Here is an 11,735-nt window from a genome sequence, read left to right as displayed (position 1 = left end):
CCCAGCACTTTGGGAAGCCAATATGGGTGGATCACGAAGTCAAGAGGTCGAGACCATCCTGGTCAACATGATGAAACCTTATCTCTACTAAAATACAAAATAAAAATAAAAATACAAAAATTAGCTGGGCATGGTGGTGCATGCCTGTAGTCCCAGTTACTTAGGAGGCTGAGGCAGGAGAATCGCTTGAACCTGGGAGGCAGTGGCCAAGATTATGCCACTGCATTCCAGCCTGGCAACAGAACAAGACTGCATCAGAAAAGAAAAGAAAAAGAGAAGCCGCCCTGATGAGGTGCCCTGTGAACAGAATAGCTGAGGGCTGTGAGGGCCATGTAGACACCTGGGACAAGAGCATTCCAGGAAGAGGAAAAAAGCATATGCAAACGTCCTGAGGCCAAAGGCTGCTTGATGTGTACAGGAACCGGCAAGAAGGCCTGTATGGTCAGAGTCAAGAGAATGAGGGGTGTAGGGAAGCAGACCATGGATGGCTTTATAGGCCATGTGAGTGAGATGAAGCTTTTGGGCAGAGTCTAATGGGACTTATAGTCCCCTCCTCCCAACACTAGCTGTTTTAAAGGAGAATTGTTCTTTATTTTTGGTTTTGTTTATTTACATTTTAATAGGATTGCTCTAGCAGTGGTGTTGAGAAAGGCAACACAGGGAGACAAGCACAGAAGCAGGAAGGGGAGGTACCTGCCAAAGGCAGGGGAGAGGTGCGGCAGGCTGGTGCAGGAAGTGGGGGACGGGCAGCAGGAGTAGCGAAAGCAGATTCAGGATGCTCTGACAGTAGAGCCTGCAGGCCTTGCTGATGGATCAAATGTGGGTGTGAGAAGTTAGGCAGGACCCCAAGGTTTGGCTCTGGAGTAGTGGTTAATATTGTCAACTGATTGGATTGAAGGATTCACAGTATTGTTCCTAGGTGTGTTTGTGAGGCTACTGCCAAAGGAAATTAACATTTGAGTCAGTGGATTGGGAGAGGCAGACCCACCCTCAATATGGGTGGGCACAACCTAATCAGCTGCCAGAGTGGCCAGAATAAAGCAGACTGGCTGAGTCTTCTGGCCTTCATCTTTCTCCCGTGCTGGGTGCTTCCTGCCCTCTAACACCAGCCTCCAAGTTCTTCAGCTTTCAGACTCTTGGACTTACACCAGTGCTTTGCCAGGTGTAAAGCACCTTTCGGGCCTTCGCCCACAGATGGAAGGCTGCACTGCCGGCTTCCTTACTTTCCAGGTTTTGGGGCTCAGACTGATCCGCCGCTGGCTTTCTTGCTCCTCACCTTACAGGCAGCCTATCATAAGACTTTACCTTGTCATCGTGTGAGTCAATTCTCCTTAATAAACTCCCTTTCATATACACATTTATCCTATTAGTTCTGTCCCTCTAGAGATCCCTGACCCTGACTAACGCACCTGGCGAACTGCCATTTACCGAGATAAGAAAGATTGTAGAAGGCACTATTTTGGTCAAGAAATTTGGATGTTTGGTTTTTATTTTGTTAGTATTAAGAAACCTAATAGGCATTCCTCCAAGTGGAAGTATCAAGGAAGCAATTATACATAGAAGCCCAGGCAAGCTAGGAATTTAGGAATCATCAGCTTTAGATCATATTGAAAGCCTTAAGACTGGATGAAATCAATGGGTGAGTGACTGACTGCAGGTAAAGAGTGCCACACACTGAGCTCTGTAGTCAGACAGGAGGAAGCAGCACTCCTGAGCTGGGGCTTGTGCAGTCAAGCAGAGAGAGAGAGAGAGAGAGGAGAGGAGAGGAGAGGAGAGAGAGAGAGAGAGAGAGAGAGAGAGAGAGAGGAAGAGGAGAGAGAGTGAGAGAGAGAGAGAGAGAGAGAGAGAGAGAGCGTCAGAGGTTTGCAGAGGGGTCCCATCAAGTCTTCTACTGAGCAGTGCAGGCAAGTCAAGAAATATCTGCATCTCTTCTATGGTGGTAGGCACTCCTACCCCGTGCCAGATAAAGAATCACCTGCAAATATTAGAGAAGACAATCCCCAGCACTCATGCACGGCCCAGAGAAACTCCTAATTCTGCCAATCACGGTGCAAACCTTCATAACTCAAGGGCCTATTGAGTAGAATGCTACTAAGGGGCTATCCCACAAAAAAAGTGTAAAAGTAAGACCTGAAGCATCAAGCTCTTCCCAAGGAACTTACCTGCACCCAGAACAAAGCTCAAAAATATTTATAAAAATAAACATTTTATGTATCTCAAAGTAAACTTCTCAATGTCTGGCATTCAGTACAAAATTATCTGGCTTGTAAAGTAGGTAAATATTACCTACAATGAGGAGGAAAGCCAATCAATATAAACAATCTCAGAAATTACTTAGATGATCGAGTTAGTAGAGATGACATGAAAACCACGAGGAGAGCATGTTCCATATGCTCAAGAAGCTGGAGGAGGGCCTGAGAGCATGAGTAATAAACACAGAAGTCAGAGGACCCAGACGCAGGGGCGGACACCGAATGGAACCTCTGCAGATGAAACGGCGATGCCTGAGAGGAAAACTACGCTGGATGGAATTGACAGCGGATTAGAAACTGCAGGGAAGATGAGTGAATTTAAAGACATAGCAATGGAAATTACACAAAAATGAAAAACAGAAAAAGACTAACAAAAAATGGACAAAGCCTGAGTTAGCTGTGAGACAAAATTAGGTAACCTAATATTTGTGTAGCAGAATTACCAAAGGAAAGGAGAAGTAGGGGGCAGAAAAAATATTTGAACAAATGATGGCTGAAAAAACTCCAGATGTGATAGCAACTATAAAATCAAAGACCAGAGAAGTTTGGTGAAACTCAAGGACAAGAATGTCAAAGAAAATCAACAACTAGGCACATCGTAATCAAACTGCTTCAGACCAGTGATGCAGATGAAATCTTAAAACCAAGCAGAGGTAAGAAACACGTTGCATAAAAGACATAAAGATTAGAATGGCGGTTGACTACGTACCAGAAACAAAATAAGCCAGAAAACAGTGAAACAGTATCTTCACATTAGAAAAAAAAAAAATTGCAAAACCTAAAAACTGAAATTGAGCAAAAATACCTTCAAACACAGAAGTAAAATAAAGACTTTTTTGGATATATAAAAGCTGAATTAGTCACCAGCAGATCTGCACTTCCAGATCTGTTAGGGAAAGCCCTTCATTTGAAAGGGAAATGGCATCAAGGAAATCTCATCTACACAAGAAAATAAGGAGTCCTAGATATGGTAACTCCGTGAGTAAATATCAAATACCTTTTTTCTTGTTTATTAAAAATAATTGGCTGAAAATGCAGTACATACATACAAAGTATTAAATATTATTCAGTCTTAAACACAATGGAAATTCTGACGCATTCTACAATGTTACAGATGAAACTTGAAGGCATTATGCTAAGTGAAATACGACAGTCAGGAAAAGACAAATACTGTATGATCCCATTTATATGAGGTACTTTGTCTAGAGAAGTCAATTCATAGAGACAGGAAGTAGAATGGCAGTTGCGAGGAACTGTGGGGAGAAGTGAATGGGGAGCTGTTGAAAGGCGATAGAGTTTCAGTTTTGCAAGATGAAGAGTTCTGGAGATGGATGGTGGTGATGGCTGCACAGCAGTGAAAATGTACCTAATGCCACTGAACTGTACGTTGAGAGATGATTGAGATGGTACATTTTATGTGTATTTTACCACATTTAAAAGAAAAAGAGAGAATCAGTAGCTTAAGTAAAAACAATAACAACGTATGTGTGTGTACAACATATGCAGAAGTACAACATCTTCCGCACAGATGCTAGGGGAGGATGGAGGTAAATGGTTGTGAGTTTCTTATACCCTGTATAAAGTAGTGTATTATCTCTTGGAGGTGGACTGTGATAAGTTAAAGACCTATACTATAAACCCCAAAACCACCACAAAAGTAACCTCACAAGAAGTTATTCTAACTAAGTAACAATAGCAGTTCCCCTGAAGCAGCAATCACAAGTGTACACATATGTCAAAAAGTATCAAAATGTACACTTTAAATATGTGAGGCCGGAGGTGGTGGCTCACACCTGTAATCCCAGCACTTTTGGAGGCCGAGGCAGGTGGATCACCTGAGTTCAAGAGTTTGAGAACAGAGTGGCCAACATGGCAAAACCCCATCTCTACTAAAAATACAAAAATTAGCTGGGTATGGTGGTGCGTGCCTGTAATCCCAGTTACTCGGAAGGCTGAAGCAGGAGAATTGCTTGAACCTGGGAGGCAGGGATTGTAGTGAGCTGAGATCATGCCATTGCACTCCAGCCTGGGCAACACAGCAAGACTCCATCTCAATCAATCAATCAATGCAGTTATGCCTATTATACTTCAATAAAGTTGTTTCAAATAAAAGCACAAATGAGCTCCCCGGACAGATGAAAATTCCAGTGGTAGTCATAATGCCTTTCCACATACTTTCTCTTCTTTCTTTCAGGGACATAATAATATTGCATTTCCTGTCCTCTTTGAAATTAGGTGTTGCCTCATGACTTGCTTTGGCCCATGAAACGTAAATACAAGTTTTCCTAGCAATTAATTCCTGGTAAGTGCTTCTCTAGCTAATACACAATCCGTTCTAATGCATAGCCAGTCCTACCTGAGTGATGGTGGAGATGTGTTTAGTTAAAACACATTTGGTCAGCCTGGGTCTATGAGGGCCCATGATGAGTGGATCTCTGCGAGTGGGAGTGGACAGGTAGTCTGAGTGAGGAATTTTGCTGTGTAAGTCACAAATGGGTTGAGAGATTTTCATCACTGTAATCTAGCCTATTCTGACTGAATATTCCCTAGCAACAGAGGGATCTGATCATGGACATTGATTTGTTTGACAGTGGAAGGTAAACTGGCCCAGTGACCTCTGAGGTCTCTGCTTTCTTGAAGATGTGAGTTCTATGTCATAGTCTCCAGCAGCCTGGGTGTGGAATCGAGCTTCCATTTTCAAGTCTCCACTTGTATGTCCAGAATTTGGCTCCTTCTCAAAGTAACACCCAGGGATTGCTGAGTTCCCAAGTGCTCAGACACAAGTCCACTCATGTTCTTCAATTCTAGTTACCAAAGAAAGTCACCATTCCACTGAGGCTGTGACCATGCCCTCCACCAAGCCTAGCTCCAAGAATCCCATACATCAAGCCCCAGGGTGCCTCACATTGGGCATTAGATGTAAGGTTCTGCCAGATCCTTCAGCATTGTCAGGGAGCCGGAAGGAAAGTATCAGATACTTGAAGGACCTACGGACCTGGAAAAAAGTGGGATCTCCTTTCAGCTAGAAAAAATCCTTCTCCATAATTATATTTCCCTCAGACAAATCTCCAACATGCCTAGGCTTTTGTATATCTGTTTTCAGTCTGTCACAAACCTCCCCCAAAGAGAAAGGAGATGATATCTGAAGAAAACCATAAATTAATCTTGCAATAATTTTTTCTTTCATACAATCAGTAGTGCCTCAGAATCAAAGTGGTCTCTAAGGATATTTTGAAGAAATTCATTTTCTTTCAAAGATCCAAAGTTACTGAGATGCAGAGAATCTTCCACAGTATCATTCAAGGATACTGAATGGCTCCTTAAAATCTCACCGCTGCATATTTCTTCTTCCAGTTGTGATACTGCTGTTACACGTGCAAACTAAATGATCTCTTTGGGTGGTTTTTCCAAAATAAATAGTCTTTCCCAAAAGCTTACCTAAGTCTTCATTTTCCACAAAGTAGAAAACTACCCATGGCTTTGAAAGAGCAGCATAATTTGTATTTCTACCACCTTGTCCAGGTTTCGGGGTTCTCCAGTCCAGTTTCAGTCAATAACGCTAACTATCACTGCAGCTCAGTGACTTCTTCCTTGTCCATAGCAGTTTTTGACAGAAAAAAAAAACCAAATCTAACAAATGGGAATGACTTCAGGTAATGCTGTTTTCTTCCCACTGTCTTTCCTCTGAAATGGTTTTAATCAGAACCAATTTGTTGTACTCAGGAGCCTTAATCAAACCTGACATGCAGAGAACCAAGCGAGAAAGCAACAAAAGATCTGAGCCATTGAACAAGGAATATATACAAAACAATTTTAGGAAATTACAGCTCTCACAACTTTTCAGCATGAGGCCTTCTCTGTAATTTAGAAAAAAAAATGCATTTATTTGTTATTAGGATCAGAGAGAAGAGAAAAATACCCACCCAAATAGCCACTGGGGAAGAGGGAAGCTCTGATGACAATTTATGTGGAGGATGGAGCCAAACTGACTCAGGAAAAAAAAAAAAAAAAAAAAAAAAAGTATGTACTGGCATTTTCCACACAACCCAGGTCACTTGGGAACTAAGCCAAGGATATTTTGAGCATTCAACTACCTATTGTGAACAAGGCTGGGAACTATGAGGCGCTACGTGGCCCTGATCATGCTCAGATGGGCCAAATTATCAACCAAAATTCTCTTTCCCATAAATGTTTATCTCTACATTTCCCACAGAAGGGGATTCAAACTCACTTTTGCTTCTGAAACCAAACTATCCAAAGCCAGGTGAGATGACTCACGCCTGTAATCCCAGCAATTTGGGAGACCAAGGAGAGAGGATGCTTGAACTCACCAGCTCAAGACCAACCTGGGCAACATAGTGAGATCCAATCTCTACCAAAAAAATTAAAAATTAGCACGGTGTAGTGGTGTGTTCCCCTAACCCTAGCTACTCAGGAGGCTGAGGCAGAATTGGCTGGGCTGGGCTGACAGAGCCAGACCCTATTAAAAAATAAAAATAAAAATTCCTAAATTTGGAAACATCCCCAACTGAGAGCCAAGAGATACGTCTCAGCCGTAACCCAGAATCCTGTAATACGGGATGTGGAGAGGTTACTGTCTGTAGGCTTGTGGTGACCCTTCAGCACCTGGGCACCTTGCACTTCTGTGGATCCGCCCACATCCGCTCAGCTCCACCCAAGAGGGTCGGGCAGTTGGGAGTGAAAGCTTAGTAGCTTCCCAACAGGTGAATGAACCTGCCTCCCACTCCCAGGGCGGCCTCTGGCCGTACACCTGGGGCCTGCTGCCTCCTTGTTACACATTAACCAAGTCTGGCCTCGATAGTAACACCGTCAGGGAAGTTTCTTCCTGGCTGACAGCCACAGATGATGAAGGTGGACAACGTCTTAACGGAAACGGGCCAATTTGGCAAATGGACTGCTTTCCTCTCCAGTGCTGGCACCTTCCTCCTTTGTCCGGCAGCTGGACCCCACTGTCCTCAGCCCTCTGTCACCCCAAGCCTGCCCACCGCCCGCCTCTCCCCGACCTTCCCTGCGGGAAATCCGGGCTCAACCCCCAGATCCCGCAGCCGCAGCTCGGCCCGCCCGGGCGCACACCGCCAGGCGGCCCAGGCCATGCACGTGCTTGCGCCGCGCGCCGAGGTCCCCGTGCGCCCCGCCCAGGCTTCCCCGTGCGCACGCGCAAACGCAGGCCCGGGCTGGCGGCGGGGAGGGGGCGGGCCTCGCGTAGCCCTCCTCCTCCCGGTCGCGGCCGGACCGAGGGCGGAGGGCCCTGCGCCTGCGCGGAGCCGGAGTCCGGCTGGACTGCAGCCGCTGGGAGGCCGGCGGTTGCCGTGGGGACCGGTTGGGCCCCTCCCTCCTCCGGTCCCCCTCCCCAGGGCCTTCCCCACCGCGACACGCCGGCGGACCGCGGGCGAGAGCAGCCGGTGACCCGGCGAGAGGCGGCGCCGCTCCAAGATGTCGCAGACGGCCATGTCCGAAACCTACGGTACGAGGCCCGGGCTGGCCGGGCGCGCGGGTCGGGCCTCGGGGGGCGTCGGCGACGCTGGGCAGGGCCTGGGCTGTGGGGGTCTTGAGGGTCTTTGTGGCACCGGCCAGAGCCGGGGGACGGATCTCCAAGTGTCGGCGCTTGGGACGGGGATGGGTGCGCGGGCCGCGGGGGGCTCGGGGTGGGGTAGCGGGTGTGCGGGCGCGGGCAGGGCTGTTCACAGCGCACTGGCGTGATTCGCCTTTTCAAGTTTCCTCCTGCTCTTTCTCCGCGCTTGCACTCTTAGCGTTTTCCCCTCCGTCTAATGTAAATAACTGAAGGTTTGGAAAGCCAGCTTAATGTTCTGTTTCAGCTGCGATATTATCCCCAGCGAGCGGTGTGAAGGGCTTGGGGCGACGCCTGTGCTCCTCAAACACTCCAGTTTGACCTTTCCTGGTTTGGAATTCCTTGCTTTACGTTGGGATTACAGTGAGGAGTTATTGATAGACGAATTCAGCTCTTCCTCCGGAGACCTCTTGCTTCGTTTATTTCTCCCTCTCTCTCAGTGGTTTTTAGCCTTTTCTGGGTTGCATTTTGGCTATTTATGAACATGTCTTGTCTCTTGTCTCCTTAAGACCGTAAGCGCCTTGGAAGCAAAGTCCTGGCTGTTTAATCTTTGTTCCCCTGCAGCACTCAGACCTGGAGGTGCTCGACAAATATTGTTTTGAATAAGCGAAAGCTTTCCCAATGCATATACTGTGTCCTTCCTCTCTCCCTCTCCCTCTCCCTCTCTCTCTCTCTCTCTCTCTCTCTCTCTCTCTCTCTCTCTCTCTCGTCTCTCGCCTTGCGTGGCAAGAATAAACAACTTGTACTTTGTATCAGGGTTGAATATTTATAGAGGTTTACCGGTCCCTAATCACTCTTTCAGATGTTAGTTTTCTCAGATTAAGACTTTGATTTGGAGTTTTAAAATCCCAGAGAGAGGCTCAAGATCAAAATTACATACCTCAAGCCAAATTAGTCCTGTCTCCATCTGTCCGGGCGTGCTGCTTTCCTTCCCTGCAACAAATGCTGTGGAATGGCATTAGGGAAGCAGGCACCACGCTGGGAGGGCTGTAAGTACTGCAGAGACACGGCTCTGCTCTCATGGAGCGTACAGTCTGTTGAGGGAATGCAGTATTAATCCAGTTGTGATACTAATGAGTGAATAACTTAAAACCAGGCAAGAGTTCTGAAGAAATGTGGTCTGCGAAAGTGTGTTAGAAACAAAGTTGACCCAGACAGGGGTGTCAGGGAGGCATTAACCAGGCAGCACACAGAACATCTCAGGCCTGTGGGAAGGGCAATTCCAGAAGGGTGTTTCAAGCATTACGCTGGGGAGATGGATGAGGAGGCAGAGAGAAGAGGGCCCTGAGGAAGGCGTCAGTCTGTCTCCTAAGAAAAAAAATGAGAACTTTTGGAAGGGTTTCCGTGCTGGAGTCACAGTGCATTTGGTCCAACATAAGTGAGTGACTCCTGTGACTGGTACTGCCCTGCTCTTGGTGACACAGGGGCATGACATCTGTTCCTAGAAGGCTTAGGATATCTTCCAGTAAGTCGATGCCTTCATCATGACAAGTGTTTGCAAATGCTTCTGCAAATGACAGTGGTCTGGTTCTTCCTGTAGAGAACCACAGTCAGAAATGTAAGGAAAACGTACTCTTTAGCAATTTTTGGTTACAGCTTTGCACTTCTTTCAAGTGCTCTTTAGCTCACACTTAGTTTCTTTAACCTGAGTAAGGAGCAGGGAGCACTAGGGAAGGGTGGAATGTCCAACTAAGAAAAGCAAATGGGGGTCATGAATCAGTAAGAAAGGACTGGAAGAGTTCAGGAGATAGAGCTTTTAGTGCTTCATTTTTCATAGACACAGCCGATAAAATAGAGCATATCTTTGGCATCTCCACTTCAGACACAGTTAACTGAACTTCTCAGCATCACAGATTGACTGATTAAATTCTAATCATAAGGCTTTGACCATTAGTATTCTTATTTCATGGTAACTTTCAAATATATTTTTACTTTCCAACTCTGAATTGAATTTTTTCTTCTGATAGAGGAAATTAAAAACTAGTAGGAACTAATCAATAGAAAATGAGGCCAGACAGGATGGCTCATGCCTGTAATCCCAACACTTTGGGAGGCCGAGGTGGCCAGATTAGTTGAGTTCAGGAGTTTGATACCAGCCTGGCCAACATGTCGAAACCCCATCTCTATTAAAAATACAAAAAATTAGCAGGATGTTGTGGCACACTTGTAATCCCAGCTACTCAAGAGGCTGAGGCATGAGAATTGCTTAAACCCAGGAGGCGGAGGTTGCAGTGAGCCAAGATTGTGCCGCTGTACTCCCACCTGGGCAACAGAGTGACTCTGTCTCCAAAAAAGAAAGAAAGAAAATGAGTTTTAGAGAGAGCAAGCAGGACAGCTGAAGTTTGCCAAGCTAAAGTAAAAGTCACCTAGAACCAAGTCCTGAGCTGTCACTTTCACTTATCATTGGCCATATTTATACAGCATTGTTTCTTAAAAGTCAAACAGTCAGGCTCCCTTCTGGACTTTTGCCTCTGAGCTGGTGAAAGAATGTTTGCCTAACCTTTAAATTCCTTTGTAGTCTGTGCTCATTTTCTCCTCTGTAAAAGGAGGCTCTGTGCAGCTTGACAGAGAGATGAGGAAAAATCAAGAGCCAGTGCATGAAATGAACTGGTTTGGTTTGGTTTTGAAACAGGATCTCACTCTGTCACCCAGGCTGGAGTGCAGTGGCACAATCATAGCTCACTGCAGCCTCCACCTCCCCAGCTCAAGTTATCCTCCCACCTCAGCCTCCTGAGGAGCTGGGACCACAGGTGCACGCCTCAACACCTGACTCATTTAAAAAAATTTTTTTTGTATGTTGCTGTGTTGCTCAGCCTCGTCTTAAACTCCTGGGCTCAAGTGATCCTCGTGCCTCCACCTCCCGAAGTGTTTGAGATCACTGAAATCAGTCATGAGCCACTGTGCCCTGCTGAAATGTACTGTTAATGAGCTACCTCTAATTAATATGCTCACTTAATATACCTTTAACATACTAAAGCTATATATCACCTTCCATAGACTGAGTAGCATTCAACATTTTTGTGGCTTTGAGGTCACTAACCACATGAAGACTGTACTTTATGTAATATCGTGAAACAAATTGAAATCACAGATAGGTTTCAAATGAAACGGTAATCTGAATATTAGAAGCAAGATTCTCCCAAATGTCATCAGGTACACAAAATTCTTAAAGCTCTGGCCAGTTAGTATGGCCTGGGACTTCCCAAGGAACTCTGCTTCAGCCATCTGAGACCTGGGAGATTACAAATTGGTTGAAAGTAATTTTGATGCCAAGCAGCGATGTTCAGAAAGGAGCTAAAAAAGTATATGTATGGGAAAATGCCAGAAATTTCCTTCAAAATTTAAGTGCTGGGGTAGTTTGAGAGTGAGGAAAAATCTAATACAAAATCTCTACATATTAGAGTTTATGCCATCTACAATGGGAATAATTTATGAAACAGAAGAATATAACTCAAATTGCTGGTTCTATGCTCATTTTTATAAAATATACTCTTAAAGTTTTTATTTTGTGCTTCATTTTGAAAACAGCACAGTATTAAAATATTTACCAAATAATTTTGGGAATCAACAGAATAGTTTCCTTGAAAAAATATAGCATTGTAAGCTATTTGGGTTGAATCGTGTTCCCCAAAATATCTGTTAAGGTCCTAACCCTAGTACCTGTGAACATGACCTCATTTGGAAATGGGATCTTTGCAGATGTAATCAAGTTAAGATGAGGTAATACTGAATTGTGGCGGGACCTAATTCAGTGACTGGTGTACTTATAAGATGAGGGAAACTTAGACACAAATGCGTTCAGAGAAAATGAGATGTGATGATGGAGGCCAGGATTGGAGGATGCATCTACCAGCCAAGCAGTGCCAAGGGATGGCTGGCACCCACCAGAAGCT

General features: G+C 45.3%; 1 protein-coding gene across 3 annotated transcripts in view; it reads left to right on the top strand.

The window, feature by feature from the left end:
- The first annotated feature begins 7,539 nt into the window (after positions 1-7,539).
- The window catches only part of RAB4A (RAB4A, member RAS oncogene family), a 32,868-nt gene continuing 28,672 nt past the window's right edge, over positions 7,540-11,735 (top strand). For all 3 annotated transcript variants that reach the window (XM_078356676.1, XM_008985291.5, XM_002760573.7), the window contains exon 1: positions 7,540-7,737. Coding sequence is in view for 1 of the 3 variants with exons in the window: in XM_002760573.7 (XP_002760619.1) it covers positions 7,707-7,737 (31 nt within the window). In the remaining 2 variants the exon portion in view is untranslated. The remainder of the gene's footprint in view (positions 7,738-11,735) is intronic.

Source organism: Callithrix jacchus, chromosome 19, assembly GCF_049354715.1.
Source record: "Callithrix jacchus isolate 240 chromosome 19, calJac240_pri, whole genome shotgun sequence".
Classification (NCBI taxonomy): Eukaryota; Metazoa; Chordata; class Mammalia; order Primates; family Cebidae; genus Callithrix; species Callithrix jacchus.
This window is presented reverse-complemented; position numbering and strand designations above follow the sequence as displayed.